At 37.7% G+C, this 16,361-nt stretch overlaps 1 protein-coding gene across 3 annotated transcripts in view; it reads right to left on the reverse strand.

The window, feature by feature from the left end:
• Window positions 1-1,042: 1,042 nt before the first annotated feature.
• phka1b (phosphorylase kinase, alpha 1b (muscle)) overlaps window positions 1,043-16,361 on the reverse strand; it is a 47,365-nt gene continuing 32,046 nt past the window's right edge. For 2 of the 3 annotated variants that reach the window (XM_087301413.1, XM_087301411.1), the window contains exons 21-32: window positions 16,046-16,191; window positions 15,799-15,952; window positions 13,972-14,051; window positions 13,821-13,899; window positions 13,615-13,744; window positions 11,144-11,245; window positions 9,072-9,187; window positions 8,935-8,979; window positions 8,701-8,862; window positions 5,941-5,994; window positions 5,657-5,857; window positions 1,043-2,891 (exon numbers count right to left, since the gene is read on the reverse strand). In XM_087301413.1, coding sequence (XP_087157539.1) covers window positions 2,718-2,891; window positions 5,657-5,857; window positions 5,941-5,994; window positions 8,701-8,862; window positions 8,935-8,979; window positions 9,072-9,187; window positions 11,144-11,245; window positions 13,615-13,744; window positions 13,821-13,899; window positions 13,972-14,051; window positions 15,799-15,952; window positions 16,046-16,191 — 1,443 coding nt within the window. In that variant the 3' untranslated portion in view covers window positions 1,043-2,717. Of the gene's footprint in view, window positions 2,892-3,903; window positions 4,017-5,656; window positions 5,858-5,940; window positions 5,995-8,700; window positions 8,863-8,934; window positions 8,980-9,071; window positions 9,188-11,143; window positions 11,246-13,614; window positions 13,745-13,820; window positions 13,900-13,971; window positions 14,052-15,798; window positions 15,953-16,045; window positions 16,192-16,361 lie in introns of those variants that run through there. The other variant, XM_087301412.1, reaches the window with a different exon arrangement.

The following is a 16,361-nucleotide window of genomic DNA, read 5'->3' on the forward strand; positions in this document are numbered from 1 at the left end:
AGTAACAGAACAATTAAAGCATTCAAAGCAGACAAAACATTCAAATGTTTAAAAACATAAAACAAACCAAGAATGCACACCTCACGAATAGGCAAGTGTAAAGTGTGTTTTCAAGGATGATTTAAATCAGTGTTTCTCAACTACTTTCCTGGAGGACCACCTGCACTGCATGTTTTGCATGTCTCCTTCTCTGGCACATCCATTTCAGGTCTTTCAGTCTCTGCTAATGAGTTGATGATCTGAATCAGATGTGTTTGGTTAAGAAGGCATGGAAAATGTGCAGAGCTGGTGGTCCTCCATTACCATGGTTGAGAAACACTGATTTAACTATCTAAAGAGACTCAGCGTGTCTAATGTTATAGGGTGAGAGTGTTCCAGAGTCAGGGAAGAGAAAGCCTGGTCACCCATAGAGAGCAGGCGAGTGGAGGGGACTTTTAAAAGGCCAGAATCTAAGGAATGGAGGTCACATGAAGGGGAGTACCGTGTTATAAGATCAAACACAAAATGCGGAGCCAAACTGCACAGGGCCTTGCTTGCATGCAAGTTTAGAATATGTATTTAAGATTTTTTAAATATATAATGTTCGTTCAGCAGTCCTTTTTTCAGACTTTGGAACACAGCATATATTTTCCAGGCCAAACTATTTTTAAAATACATCTTGTGCTATCTCCTGATTTCAGTGGGTATTTTGGTTAAACGTCTGAAATGACCAACCAGAAAACCTGCACTGGTGAAGTGTGCACCTTGAATAGAGTGTTCCAAATATGCAAATGTAAATTGGAAATAGGGAAAATAGTTGATAAGAGACCATCTAAGAAGTCCACACATTGAATTGCAACACTCGTGCGTTTTGATTTGTGACGTAAATTCGTGAGAATGCACAAAACACAGCATTGTTATTATTTTTATTACAGCTAAAGGGCGTTTTACTTTAAAATGTAGCTATAGGTTGTTCTAAGATGCTAACACAACCACGTTATTTGTTCTTTTTTTATTTATTTATTTTTTTTGAAGGTGGAAACGTTCCAAATAAGCTCAGTGGTAACACAAAGTTGAGATTTGTTTTATTCTTGTGGCTAAATGGGGCCACAGAGGGCTTAGAAATTATATGACATATCATCATGTCAAACTCATATAGCCTACTATCTAGTTCACTTATAAATCTTGCTGCTTGTAAGCTCAATCTTTCAATGTTTTGGAAAGCTGGAGGAAGATTAGTAATTTAAACACTTAAGTCATGCTATTATGTAGTTTTTTCGTAGTGTCGTCAGCCAGCCATGTTGGAGAGCAGAATGTAAACCATACCACTAAACAGAAAGAAATTTGCACGTTTTGCTGATTAATGCTCTTCAATATAATCATTTAATGTAATATTTTTGCCTGTACTAATTGATCAGACGAAAAAGACATTTCAAGTACCAAAGAGCGCCAAAAGTTACAAAAATTCAAGCAGAATAGAGCTTATTACACCCAGTTTGTTGAAATATTACACATTAAATTTAGCAGCTGACACATTTTTCCATGGTTCAGACAGCATAAATAAGCAGAACAGTGTATTCAATAGTAGAATACCTTGCAATCGTTTCTGTTGCTGACATCCGAGTATCTCCAAAATGGCCATGCATGGGTAACTGATGAAATTGAAAAGTGAAAACACTCCATAGATTGACAATGATGACAGACAGCAACAAACACTTGTTCAGGTTTTGTCATGTCAGTGTTAGCAGGGCTCTGTTGTTCCGTCAGAGGTTATTTCGCCAGCTGATTCTTGTGTGCTTGTGTGGTTCATTGTTTAAGATGGCAGACAGTGTATCCTGTGTGTTTTCTTAATTTAAGGCAAAAATATTACATGAACACGCAGCCCAGCAGGCACACATCATAAGACTTTATTATTAGGTTAGATTTGGGTCATGATGTCAGGTGACCAAAATTCAATGACTAGCCAGCGTCTAAGAACAACGATGTTTTGATGTCCAATAACAACTACAAATGAAATTCATATTTGATTGATTTTAGGTTGGACATAGAGGTTGGCCTGATGTTGGGTTCTGATGTCAACATGATTTCATTTCCTAGCAAAATGCTACTCCATGACACTGGAGTACAACATCAATCTGATGTATGTTGACGTCTTGTGTCTGTAGGGTGGTGTTTCAAACAAATGTCAGAGCAAACGAGGGAACTTAGCGCAGTTACAAAATTCAGTTACTAAGAAATGGCCTACTTCAGTCTGCTGATTTTCCATGTTTGTCAGCTTCTGTCAGTGTGATTTGGTATTAGGAACAAAAACATTTGCTATTTTTTAGATAATCCAAAAAAAAATAGTTTTTTTTTTTGAGTGAACCAGGGTGATGTTAACATCTACATTGACCTACAAACACAGTATCACTCAAAAAAGTTTGCAGTTGGGATAAAGCCTATTCTGACTGCAAACCGACAAACTAAACACTTTTCAAATGAAGCTTAAATGAAAACTATTAGAATACGACTAGCAATAAAGAAAGATACTTTCTGGCTAATTCGCTAATGCTAAAACCTTTTGGCCACTCAACATCCAATGGTACATTTGTAGCAGGACTTCTTTAGCGTATTTTTCAAATGCAGTGAAGTAAAACTTCACTTTTTACCTTATTTGCAATTTCTAAATAAAAAAAAAAGTCATTTCCACTCCATATTTTCTAACACAAATATCTACAGAAACATTTGAGTTTAGAGCCTCACTGAAGGGCACAGGCTCCACTGGGAAGAAAGTCTTCAACATAGCTGGCCACTGCTTTGGAGAGGTACGTCATGCTCCCGAAGCGGCCGCTGGGGGCGCTGTCGTAGATCAACCTGCAGATTCCAGTCATGTGATCCTTCTCAAGGAGATTTTCTTCAGCTCCCAGCTCTTTCTGCACAAACACAATTCAGTGTTCATGACTCTTTCTAATCTCTATAGGCAAATCCAGCTCTATAACAAACCCAAGGGCCCCAATAATTTTTTCGCCTCACAAAAGTAACTTTTGCGCTATTAATATTGTTATTATTATTAATTTGCTATTTAATATTATTATCTAATTTTTTTACTATTTGATTTAGATTTGATTATTATAAATGTTTTATTTTTTACTAAAATAGGTGTAGGCTACAAGCATACAAAATCAATCAAAACAAAACACATTTGCAATACTTCCTAAATGATTGCTTTAAAATAAAATAAATCTTAAAAACTTCATAAATCTTTAATTAATCTTTAAAAACTTCAAACACTAGCTGAGCAGAAATCCCTGAAATATCTTTAAAATCCCTGTTTTCCCATTTGGTCTTGAGTCAATCAACTACAGAAGGTTAGCCTGTTTTTTTTTCTCTCTCAGATATAGTCTAATGAAAGCCAGCGCCAATATTTGATTGCTATGGATTATTAATGCCGTTTTTATAAAAGGGGAAATTCATTCATTTAAAAGTTTGCTTTCTAACTGGTTTAGTTAGATTTAAGCATGTATTTTCTTGCAATAGACTCCGCAACAACGGACCTCTCAATAGCTGTTGTGTAGTCTATTTGATTTAGTTGCACAGTCTCGGTTACATTATTTGAGGGCAGGATTGTGCAAGTGCGCAGTCAAGACAGCGATTAGTTATGAATCCGTTAACATATACAAAATGATTCCGCCTATCCCGGCTTCTCTTAGTGAAGTTTATTTCTAAACTAATTTCTAGGGGATTACGTGATTATGATTGGTTCTGCATTAGCTATGCATGATCCACCAATCAGGCGATTCCTAACCCACTATAAAGAGCCAGGGTTTCTCACTACAGTCATCTTCGATTTGAAGAATCCCCCCTTCCACCCCTACTTCTCCACCTTTCCCTTCATAGGGCGGCACGGGGGCCCAGTGGTTAGCACTGTTGCCTCACAGCAAGTCACGGTTATAGTCCTTTAACAGGCCGGATGTCGTTTCTGTGTGTAGTTTGCAGGGCCCGATTAACCAATGGGCCTTATGGGCACAGGCCTAGGGGCCCGTGCGCAATTGGGGCCCCTGTGAGGGGGGAGAAATAAAAATAAATATTTATTTTTAACAGGAAGGAAACCTTTTTAAAAAATAATGCAAATGTGATATAAAGTCACAAGTGCCTCATGGGTATTTAAATAATGTTTAGCCTTAATAAAGGTGCCTCCCTCTCTGTAAAAACTATAGTGCTCAGACAGCTTATTTCCTCTGAGCAAAAAAATCGCTATCACATATAACTATTATTATATTTAAATTGTCTTTCTTTAACTAAACAGAATGCCGTAATTGGTCAAGTGTGGAAACGTCAGTTTTGAAATAACCTGCACTTAACTGAGCGGACTGTAGTGTAACGTTAGTATTTGTCATAGATCAAAAATGAGTGGACAAGTGGATTTAGCAAACGCGAGAGAAAGAGGAGAGGAGGCATCTTTATTGAGGCATTTTCCATACACACCTTCTTCAAACAGAACCATGATCAGGAGAATGAGGGTATAGAAGAAGACGTTATGGTAACGTTAGATGAATAAGCTAGTATAGAGAGAGGAGAGGCCCCAAAGAGGAGAGAGACCAGAGAGGAGAAGAGGTATAGTGTGTGTGATTTTGGATACTTTTAGGTTTATAATCAAGTTGTTCAGTGAACTTGAACAAGTATACTAAAAAACATTCATTTTCACTAGTTTTATTAGTATTTTTATTCAATGCTTTGAAAAATAAGTTAAATCTTTGTAGACTATTAATATATATGTACTATATATCATTTATTTAAATATGTGGGAAACAAATTATAGATTTATTTTAATTAAAAATTATTATATTATTCTTATTTTTTTTTATTCAACTATAGAGGTGTGGCCAGGTAGGGGGCCTTACAAGATAATGTGCCCAGGGGCCCCTGAGTTCTAATCCGGGCCTGGTAGTTTGCATAGTTTCCTCCCACATTCCAAAAACATACACTACAAGTGAATTGATCAATCTAAATTTAGCACTACAGTCAATCTCTTATCCTGCAGCATATCTTTTCATAGCAATCATTTTAGTCATTAGGTCTTGTCAAGGGAGGAGATCGAGCTCTACCTGAGCTCAAAGCTCCCCCATCGCCTTGCAAACAGGAGGGAGCCCAGGGCTTAAAGACCTTTTGAGCTCAGGGCTCTCTCTTGGCTGGGACAGCAGGCCAACCTTGCTGATAATCAATCATCAGCTAATAGTGAACTCTTGAACTGCATGTTAATAATGAATACTGTTTGCATCTCATATTTTTGTTCTACAAGGCACTTGATTAGCCTAATTTAAACTGGACCGTTCTTGTGGTAGAGCCGTAAAATAAAGAGCTGTTCTGGGGAAAACGGGACATCTGGTCACTCTTACTGGGGACTAAAACTGGGCTACTCGAAATACAGATTGGGCTACAGCCACTCCAAGCAATAGTTAAGCAGCATCAAATCAAATGTCTATTTATATTATAATTTTTTTAGTATTAATATTTAAGAAAGCTAATATTGAAGAAAGCTATTGCTTACTCCTAAACGGCTGACCTCGTTTCAATCAAATGGAATAAGATTTTAAAGTTACAGCAGGACCTTTCTGTAATATGCTTCTTGGCCAATGAGTTTTATATTGATTGAGGGTAAATCTCATACCTCTGTAACGGATATCCCAAGGAAGCTCACCTGATCATTGTAAAACAGGTCACTGGCCATCTGAACGATCCTCTCCACCTGAATGACACCACCCACGCTCTGGATGTCCACCTCCGCCAACATGGTCAGCACCAGGATGGCCTCCACCAGCAGCTGACGGTACTCGGGTTGAGCAACACGGTTTAGCACGGACTCCACATGCACAGCAAACTTTATTTCTCCAGGAGTCATCTGAAAATGTTGTGACATTATATTAGCGTTCTGTAAATGTATTACTCTAATCTCAGTCATGTTTATCTCTTCAAGTTGTTTACCTCTCTTGTGGTTGAAGATGGAAGCACAAAGCCCTCAATGGACAGACCGTGGCACTGGTTAATACAAAAAAAGGATTGAGATTTGTAACATAAGCTTGACAAACTCGGACAACACAATAGGCCTTTTTCACGGACGGTAGCGCGCACATCCGGTTGAGCGGTAGTTGCGTATCCTTACTTCCGGCCGGAGCAATAGCGTCAGATACGCTATAGTCTTCACTACCTCTTTGAAAACTTTGCCAACATTTACCATTTACAGCGGCTGTTTATTGTCTTGTGAACCGACATCTATCGCTCCACACTCTAAACGTACATACATACATACACACACACACACACACACACACACACACACACACACACACACACACACACACACACACACACATTTACATATATATATATATATATATATATATATATATATATAAATATATATATATATATATATATATATATATATATATATATATATATATATATATATATATATATATATATATATATATGCTCAGATATGGATGTTAACAAATGTACATTATGTAATATAGGATACAAATCTTGACAACAATAAACTGAATAAAAACATGTAGCCTACAACCAATTCCAGACTGACTTATTTTAGCAGTATTAACATGTTATACATTTACACAGTGCATGAGTCAAATAAAGCTTGTTGCCCTCCCTTCAGGTACTCATCCATGTACGTACAGATACAGTAAAGGTCCAGGCTCCTATTCATCAAATATTTATTACATCGCATATTTATTATACATTTTAATATTATACATGTATTCAAACATTTATTATTATATACGTTAGCTCCCTTATATCTCTTAACGGTTTAAAACCAAGAGCATACGCTTTGATAAAGGTTCATTTCTTTAGAGTGTGGAGCGATAGATGTCGGTCCACAAGACAATAAACAGCCGCTGTAAATGGTAAATGTTGGCAAAGTTTTCAAAGAGGTAGTGAAGACTATAGCGTATCTGACGCTATTGCTCCGGCCGGAAGTAAGGATACGCAACTACCACTCAACCTGATGTGCGCTCTACCGTCCGTGAAAAAGGCCTACGTGTCTCATTTTAAGTGTACAAGGTAATACAAAAGATAAAACGTCTATGTTTTAACTATTTGTTTACACAATATTTTAAGGCCTTAAATTGCACATTTTTAAATATACAGGTTGTTGAAATGAATAGCATGAGAATTACTTTTCTGTAGAAAAATGTCTTTGTGATACAAAGATGTTTTTTTTACAAAGTGACATCGCCACCTACTGACCTGGCATAGAGAATACAGTAGTTGTTTTGAATGGCGATTGAAACCAATAGTACCTGCCTGCAGACTGCAAGAGATGGCTGTAAAATGACAGGGGCATCACTTGTAGTAGAGGCATAACTTGAAGTTATCAAGATCCCATTGAACCATGCGAGATGTCATATTGAGATGTTGTTGCAAATAATAGAACAAATTTGCAACAGTTGAATTGCGAGCGCGTCACATATGAACTTGTGGCTGTACATGCTCAGTGGAGTAGGTGTAAACATTAATAAATGTGATGTTTGGGTTTAGAGTTGGAGCATGTGTAGATGTTAAAAGCTGATGGTTTGGCTTAGGATTGAGGTAGGTGTATACGTTAATAACTGTGATGGTTTGGTTTATGGTTGAGGTATAGGTGTAGACATTTATTAACAAACAATGTAAAGGGTAATATTTTACAATACCTGACAAAAGTCTGGTCGCCTATCCAAGTTTTAGAAACAACAAATAATAACTTGATTTCTAGTATAAAGTCATGTTGCAGAGGAAAAATGATTAATATTGTGTTTGACTCCCATGAGCTTGGAGGACTGCATCCATACATCTCTGCAATGACTCAAATAACTTATTAATAGTCATCTGGAATGGCAAAGAAAGCGTTCTTTCAGGACTCCCAGAGTTCATCAAGAGTTTGTGGATTTATCTTCAATGCCTCCGCATCTTACCCCAGGCATGCTCAATAATGTTCATGTCTTGTGATTGGGCTGGCCAATCCTGGAGCACCTTAACCGTCTTTGCTTTCGGGAACTTTGATGTGGAGGCTGAAGTATGAGAAGGAGCGCTATCCTGCTGAAAAATTTGCCCTATTCTGTGGTTTGTAATGTAAGCTCAGGATCTCTCCCCCATACTGAATTTAACTCCAAGAGCATTTTTCCAAATGACAAACTAGAAGATTAATTGTTGCTCTTACAACTGGGATTGATGACAAGACTTTTGTCAGGTAGTGAACATTTTAAGAAAAAACTAATAAAACTAATAACAACACCTCTACTACAATTTACGCTCCCTTCATGTTACTCCCCTCTCTAGCGGGCAGACCCAATTGATTAAATGCACAGAGAGGAATTCTCAAATGAAAGTGGTTTACAAGTAAAACACAAAAATGTGAATTAAGGGTAAACAGAAAAAATACACAACTTCCTGAAATGTCATACACTGTAAAAATGCTGGGTTACACCCAATTCCTTCATGTTGTCCCAAGACAAATCAATTAAATTAACTTAATTACAATTTTATGTGTTGTGAACTCAAAACAATTAAGTCGTCATGCAAAAAAAGCAATTTTTGAGTGTATAATCACTGAAGCAGTGTTTCAAGTGCAGAATGAAGTCAATAAAATATTTGTAAATGAGTAGAAATATAAATATTTACTAAATAGTATTGAATAATTTAAATTGTATTAACTTCAAAAGTGGATACTGGTTTCTGCACTTTTACCTTCTGCAGAATCTTCCAGACATTCTGATAGAAACCGACCGGGACTCTGTTTAGCGCTCCATCCAGACGTCTGCGCCGAAGCCACTGGCCGTGTCTGCTGTCACCCACCAGTGTGGCTCCTAATGAGCCCTGAAATGACTCGATAGATGGAAGTCTGTATCTCTGTAAAACAATCAGATTCATTTCACCTATGTTCGAAAAAAGATAAGGTATGTTTGCCTCTCTTCCACTCACCCCTGATTCAATCTTTCCAATATCCAGCGAGTGGACTGACACAGCCTTAAGCAAACAGGAAAAAAGGTCACTGTTTTTACTTAATCTGTTGCAATTAAATCGAGTCATAAGCTGCCTGAATCCAAACACTGTCTCACCAGTTTGATATTATCAGCCTGTTTACTTGATACTTTCACTTCGGTTTTGGTGGAGCTGGACTTGCTCTTGTCTTGGATATTGACCTCTGAGGTGGTCGCATTACCTACTGAACGAACTGAAAAAGAAATATAAACACAAGCGCACACATTGAACTGATGAATATGATAACGTAAACAAGGAGCAGAGAAGACCTTTTCTGAGGTGCAAGTCAAAGGAGAAACCTTTGTAAAGAACATTCTAACTTACAATTTGACCATTCATATTGTACTTAAAGGGTTAGTTCACCCCAAATTTTTTATTTGATTATTAATCACCCATTCCCTTTAAATTACAATTCATCTTTAGAATACAAGTGAAGATATTTTAGATGAAACCCAAGAGCTCTCTGATCCTCCATAGACAGCAGGGGTCCTGAAATATCCAAAAAGGAATCAAATATATTGTCAAAACATTCCATCACAATTTTATGAAGCTGCAAGAATATTATTTTATTCAGTGCAACACACATACAGTGCCAATTGTTCCCATGAACACACATCTTGAACTGAAAGCTGAGAAGAAAGAAATTGTAGGGTTTTCGTATATTCTTGTAAATTAGTAACAATTACAATTGAACTACTGATAACATGTGAGGACACTGGACAATGGAGTAGAGCATCCAAATGCAGTTTTAGCAAGATAATCATCTAGCAAGCAGGTACACACTGAGTAATCCAAAGTGTTGTCGGTAAACAGGCGAATGGTTGGTACAGGTGGCAAACAACGTATACAAAGAAACAAACCAAAGGTGAAGCACAGCAAGACAAGGCAAGGGACATGCATCGTAATCCTCACTTACAGTATAACAGGATTAATTCAGAAGTATAGTCAGCAAAGCATGCGAATGGTCAGTACAGGCAACGAAAACAACAGAGATAATAGAACAAGGCAAAGGGTGAAAACATGGCTAAACAACACAAGAAAATGCTTCACGGTGTTACAATAACAGAAACAAGACTCAGCCATGATGTGTGTGTGTGTGTGTGTGTGTGTGTGTGTGTGTGTGTGTGTGTGTGTGTGTGTGTGTGTGTGTACTGTGTTTATGGTCCATCTGATTAGTCCTGAACAGCTTCAGCTGTGTGTGTTTGCAATCAAGAGGAATCTAGGCCAGGTGTGTGAGTGACGTACATGATGGGATTTGTAGTACAGTTGAATGTGAGTGTTCTCCAGCAGTCTGCAAGAGGAACACTGCTGGTGATCATAACAACTGGTGACACATGGTCATATTTTTTTGATGAATGTTTTCCAACATAGGCTCATTTTGAAAACGTAGCCCTATATATGTTTCTGGAGATCACAAATTATGTAGTCAGAAGTATGTATGGCTGCATTTCATTTTTAAATTGAACACTTTGGGGTGGTATCAAGTCATTCCGTTTGGCTCTTGCTAGCTGACCGCTTACCACCATATGGATGGCTTTTCCGCTGTTACCGGATTGTCCAATTAGCTCGCCATGTAAGTTGGTGAACTTGAGAAACAGAGAGGAAATGACCACGATGACAGGGTTCAAGGCTGGTGAATAACGGTCCCAGAAAGGAGGTAAGACAAAAACAGAATCCAAAAAATAAAATAAGTAAGTAAATAACAGGGTGTCTGTCGAGGGCTTTACTTTTTCTGGACTGCTTTATAAAATTGTGTTTGGGTTTAGGGAAGTGGCGGGCGGGTCAATCTGTGCTTTTTAAAACACTATTGGTTGGATTTAGAGAAGGAGGAGGCTGGGTCAGCCGATCGGTCAGTCAGTCATTCTGTCAGTCAAACAGTCAGTCTTCAGTGGCTCGAAATCTCGAAAAGACAGCAACCTCTAGTGGATTCATGAAAACAAAAACTGCAAAAAAAGAAAAAAAAAAACTCCAGGGACGTATTTCACAATCCACAGAAAGTTATATTGAGGTAGGTTTTCAGAATGAGCCTGGGTTGGTAATTAGTCAGAATTTTCAGTTTTGTGTGAACTATCCTTTTAAGAGAGTATGCAGTTATAATCTTCTTATTTAATGCTTCATGGCAATTAGATAAGGGCTGAAAAGTGCTTACCGCTTTTTTGAACTCCAAACTCTTTGCCACTGAGAATATTAAGCAGCAGGTTCTTCATCTCAAATGGGCTCATGTTCATCAAATTCTCTGTAGCCTCCTCACCTAAAAAATACTGATATGATCGTCTTGTGCTTTCAACCAGCGTAACAAAAAATATATTATTTAAGGGTGTGAATTGATTAAAAATGAATTGATTTAAAGATATCCAGATGATTTAATCTGGTTTGATGTATTTTTCATGAAAGAAATGCAGCCTTAGTTATGAATAATAGTGTTTTATTCAGCAGCATTAAAAATCAAACTGACCAAAAGCTTTTGAAAGGCACTACATGTGTCAAAAGACAAAATGTGCCATTTTGTGTGTGCATCAAAATACATTTACAAAAATGCAAAAATAGCATATTTAATTCTCTTGAAGTGTCTACTTTATTGTTTCAAATGCATTTTTTGAAAATAAACAAAAGATTTTGGTGAAAAAACTCGAATTGTCATTCATGTTTATATAAAAACTAAACATACATCTTCTGATCTGTACATTTTAGTGTGCGATCATACACAATTTTGCATATATTTAAAATGTAAAATGTCCTGTTTTAAAAAAATAGATGATGAGATCATTTAATAGAGTCTTTAATCTGTCTTCAAATGAAACTTATGATTTGAATATTTTTATTGCATTTTTTTTTAGATATTATTCAAACATATAAATGTATATGAAAAATTTTAGTCCTATAAGTAAAAATAAGTCATATTACCAGTGTTGGGTTAATTAAAAAAAGTAATAGATTACAAATTACTGAATACTACTGGAAATACTACTTGTTATTATTTTATTATTCCTTTATTTAGCCAGGAGATCACATTGAGACAGTACTGTCTCTTCTTCCAGTGAGACCTGGTCAAGATGGCAGGCAGCACATAAAGTTTCATATAAAAATCACAAACAGTACCACAAAATTACAAAATCACCATTCTTAAAAACATCAGCTCATAAAAAACAATTGCAGGTGTCCTTTAAAATGTTGTATAAAAGATGTTTAAAAGTACTCAGAGTCGGAAGAGTGTCAAGATTGAGATGATTTTGCAGGTCATTCCAAGCCCTGGGAGCGTAAACGGAAAAAGCACGTTTGCCAAGTTCTGATAGTACCCTTGGAACTATCAGACGAATACATGAACCAGATCTAGTGTGTTGGTTGTTGGTGTGAAATGTTAATAAATTAAAAATATAGGATGGTAATTTGCTCCTTTGATATAGAGATAACCAGTCTAAGGAATCATACAAAATACAGTGATGCGTCCGTGAGTCTGCACCTGTGACAAAACGTATTGCTTGTAATCTGATTACATTACTAATTACTTCAAGTAAAAAGTAATCAGATTTCTAATTACTTTACTTTGAAGTTACTTTTAAAAATATACCCTTTAAAATGCAAAATAAACTGCAGCAAATGAATATTCTCTGAAAAACATTACAATGGGTTGATCACAGCAGCGTGACACAGTGGCACAGTAGGTAGTGCTGTTCCCTCACAGCAAGAAGGACGCTGGTTCGAGCCTCGACTGGGTCAGTTGGTGTTTCTGTGTGGAGTTTGCATGTTCTCCCCACGTTCGCGTCGGTTTCCTCCGCATGCTCCGGTTTCCCCCACAAGTCCAAAGACATGTGGTACAGGTGAATTGGGTAGGCTAAAAGTGTCCATAGTGTATGTGTGTGAATGAGAGTGTATGGGTGATTCCCAGTGATGGGTTACGGCTGGAAGGGTATCCGCTGCGTAAAGCATATGCTGGATAAGTTGGCGGTTCATTCCGCTGTGGTGACCCCAGATTAATAAAGGGACTAAGCCGAGAAGAAAATGGACTTTGGGGAAAACCAGAGCACCCGGAAGAAACCCATGCGGAAGCAGGGAGAACATGCAAACTCCACACAGAAACGTCAACTGACTCAGCCGAGGCTCGAACCAGTGACCTTCTTGCTGTGAGGTGACAGCACTACCTACTGTGCCACTGCGTCACCCAAATTAAACACATTTAAAATGTAACTCGTAACATTACTGTGTTTCTCAAAAATGTAATTAGAATAAAGTAACGCATTACAGTGGAATGCATCACACCCAAGTCTTCCCATCAGTAAAGAATCAGTTTTGAGATGACATCCAAAATATGATAGTAGAACCAGCAACAACAACAAAAAGAAAACCTGCAGAACTCTCAAATCAAACCTAAGCTTTTCTACCCACTTCTAAGCATCATCCCTCCCATTTCCCAACCCTCCCTGTTTTTTAAATGATTCTTGATTGAAATATGCCGGAAAAGAAGTTTTACCTATATAACCACTTCTTCACCGAATGACAATTTAGTGGAAGTATATCAATGTAAAAATCAATGATCGTTATTTTTTGCTCTGTAGTAAGATTTAACAAGACACACTGTAATGTAAGAGAAAAGAGTACATTAAAACAGGAACTAAGAGATACCTGAACATTGGAGAGACTGGGCCAGTTCAGTCACCATGACCTGAAGAATGAGACCAATGCGCAGACGAAACATTTCGCTAAAGATCTTAGGCTGGGTGCGAATGATCATACCCAGAAACACCATGATCTCCTGCCGGGAGCATACGGGAGAGTCAGTGAAATTAAAACACATAAGACTGAGATGTGGATCTGGCCTGAGCTCTAACCTGAGTGAGGATGGCGATGGTGAGGTTGTTCTCACTGGCATCATCGATCAGCCTCGCCAGCTTATCTGGAGGCATCGGCCTGAAGGACACAAACACTATAGTATGCACATGTAAACGTGAATGCGAACATCCAGTATGTGTGTGTATTTACGCTGAAATAGTTTTCTCTCTTGGTTCAGGAGGAAGGCCGACTGTTAGATGTTTCTGATGGATTAATAAGTATGAGCAAGCCTGTTAATGGAAAAATAGAATTTCATTTAAAATCAGCAGGAAATCAAAATTATTGCAGTATTTATTATACATTTTATTTCCTTTTAATTCATATGCCTCTGTAATCATTTGCAAAACACTTCTACTTTCTGGCGACGACCTGTCAATCATATGAGATCCCCCAATGGCAAAACACAATGATTCAAATGATCCAATCAACTACCATAAGACAAAATCAAGTTAAAAACTCTGGAGAACTTTAAAAAAAACTTTAAACATGATCCTGAAACCAATGCTGGATCTATCTACTCCAGTTGATCTTGCAAACTCTACTTACCTTATTAGTTTGGAATATGCCACAGCCAAATTCAATGACGCCAGCAGGAAAATACCATTTTGATCCAATATTAGTGAGACTGTATCAGACATGCTTCAATCCTGATTTTGAACCTTTTATTTCAATATTACCGTTTTTTTATAATCTACCTCTTTGTTGGATGGACATAGGGCTTTGTAGTAATTAGTTCTAAATCTAAAATACTCAATGCTGTTTTGTAACCTGTAATCTGTTTGCATTCATTTATATTTATATTAATTGGTTTTCTGTGCAACATCATGGGTAATATAGTTTTCTTGTGCAAATGCATTTATAAAACTACTTATTAGTAAATATTATACTATATACACTCACCGGCCACTTTATTAGGTACAACTGTCCATCTGCTCATTAACACAAATTTCTAATCAGCCAATCACATCAGCAACTCAATGCACTTTGAACGTGGCATGGTTGTTGGTGCCAGACGAGCTGGTCTGAGTATTTCAGAAACTGGGATTTTCATGCACAACCATCTTTAGGGTTTACAGAGAATGGTCAGAAAAAGAAAAAACATACAGTGAGTGGCAGTTCTGTGGGTGCAAATGCCTTGTTGATGCCAGAGGAGAATGCCCAGACTGATAGAAAGGCAACAGTAACTCAAATAACCACTCGTGGTCTGCAGAAGAGCATCTGTGAATGCAAAACATGTTGAACCTTGAGGCGGATGGGCTACAGCAGCAGAAGACCACACCAGGTGCCACTCCTGTCAGCTAAGAACAGGAAACTGAGGCGACAATCAGCACAGGCCCACCAAAATTCGACAATAGAATTTTGGAAAAACGTTGCCTGGTCTGAGTCTCGATTTCTACTGCAACATTCGAATTGTCAGGTCAGAATTTGGTGTCAAGAACATAAAAGCATGAACCCATCCTGCCTTGCAGCCAACGGGGGGGTGGGGGGGGGGGGGATTCTGGGTGTTCACTAATGAACTCAACAAAGAAGAAAAGACAGTAAATTCTGCTGTAAATTCTGTATTTACAGTAAATTTGATGAAGATTTTACATTAAAAAATAATAATTTTGCTGCTTACAAACTACTTATATGAATGAGCTAAATCAACACAATTCTTGAGTCTTTAGTGGGACAACTTAATTGTTTTATGTTCAATTCACTTGACTTTGTAAAAACATTAAGTTAACTTAATTGATTTGTTTTCCCAGTACTGGGTTGCGGCTGTAAGGGCACCCGCTGCGTAAAGCATATGCTGGAATAGTTGGTGGTTCATTCCACTGTGGCGACCCATGTTTTATAAGGGACTAAATAGAAGGAAAATTAATGTATGAATAATTGATTTGTGTTTGGACAACTTGACGGAATTGTGTGGAACCCAGAATTTTTTGCAGTGTTTTACTGATTTAGCATTATAAGAGTAATAGTGCTGTGACTCACAGCATCCAGCTCTTCCACTTTCTTGCGCAGCATCCCGCAGATCATCCGGATGAGGCCCCAGTGCTTCAGGCTTCCTGCTTTTTCATACAAATCACTCAGCAGTCGTCTTACAGGCCAACCTATCCCGTGTAGCTTGGTGTCCCAGTCTATTCCCCTTATAACAGAAACACCAAAACACTTCAATTCAATAGTCCTTAACTTAGTTAAAGTCAGAGTACAGTTCTTTTTAATAAACTTGAATACTGACTTGTCTTTGAAAAGGATGTAGAGGATATCAGCCTGGTCTTGCAGGTTCAGATTCTGCTTCAGCATCTGCACGAGAGCTGAGTAATCGATCCCGCCATTGACGTCTCTGGGCAGACTCAGACACGGAGGAGTCTGCGTCTCAGGCACCTTTGAAATGGTGAGAGATATCATTATGACAGTGTGTTGTGAGATGTTGTACTGCCTTTTTAAACAGTTCCATAACACAATTATGCCATTTGTTTTCTCTAGAAATTAGATTTTTTGGAAACTGTTTAAATTATATTCTAAACTCTTAGAAATAAAGGTACGAGAGCGGT

Source organism: Danio rerio, chromosome 21 (assembly GCF_052040795.2).
Source record: "Danio rerio strain M-AB ecotype USA chromosome 21, GRCz13ab, whole genome shotgun sequence".
NCBI lineage: Eukaryota > Metazoa > Chordata > Actinopteri > Cypriniformes > Danionidae > Danio > Danio rerio.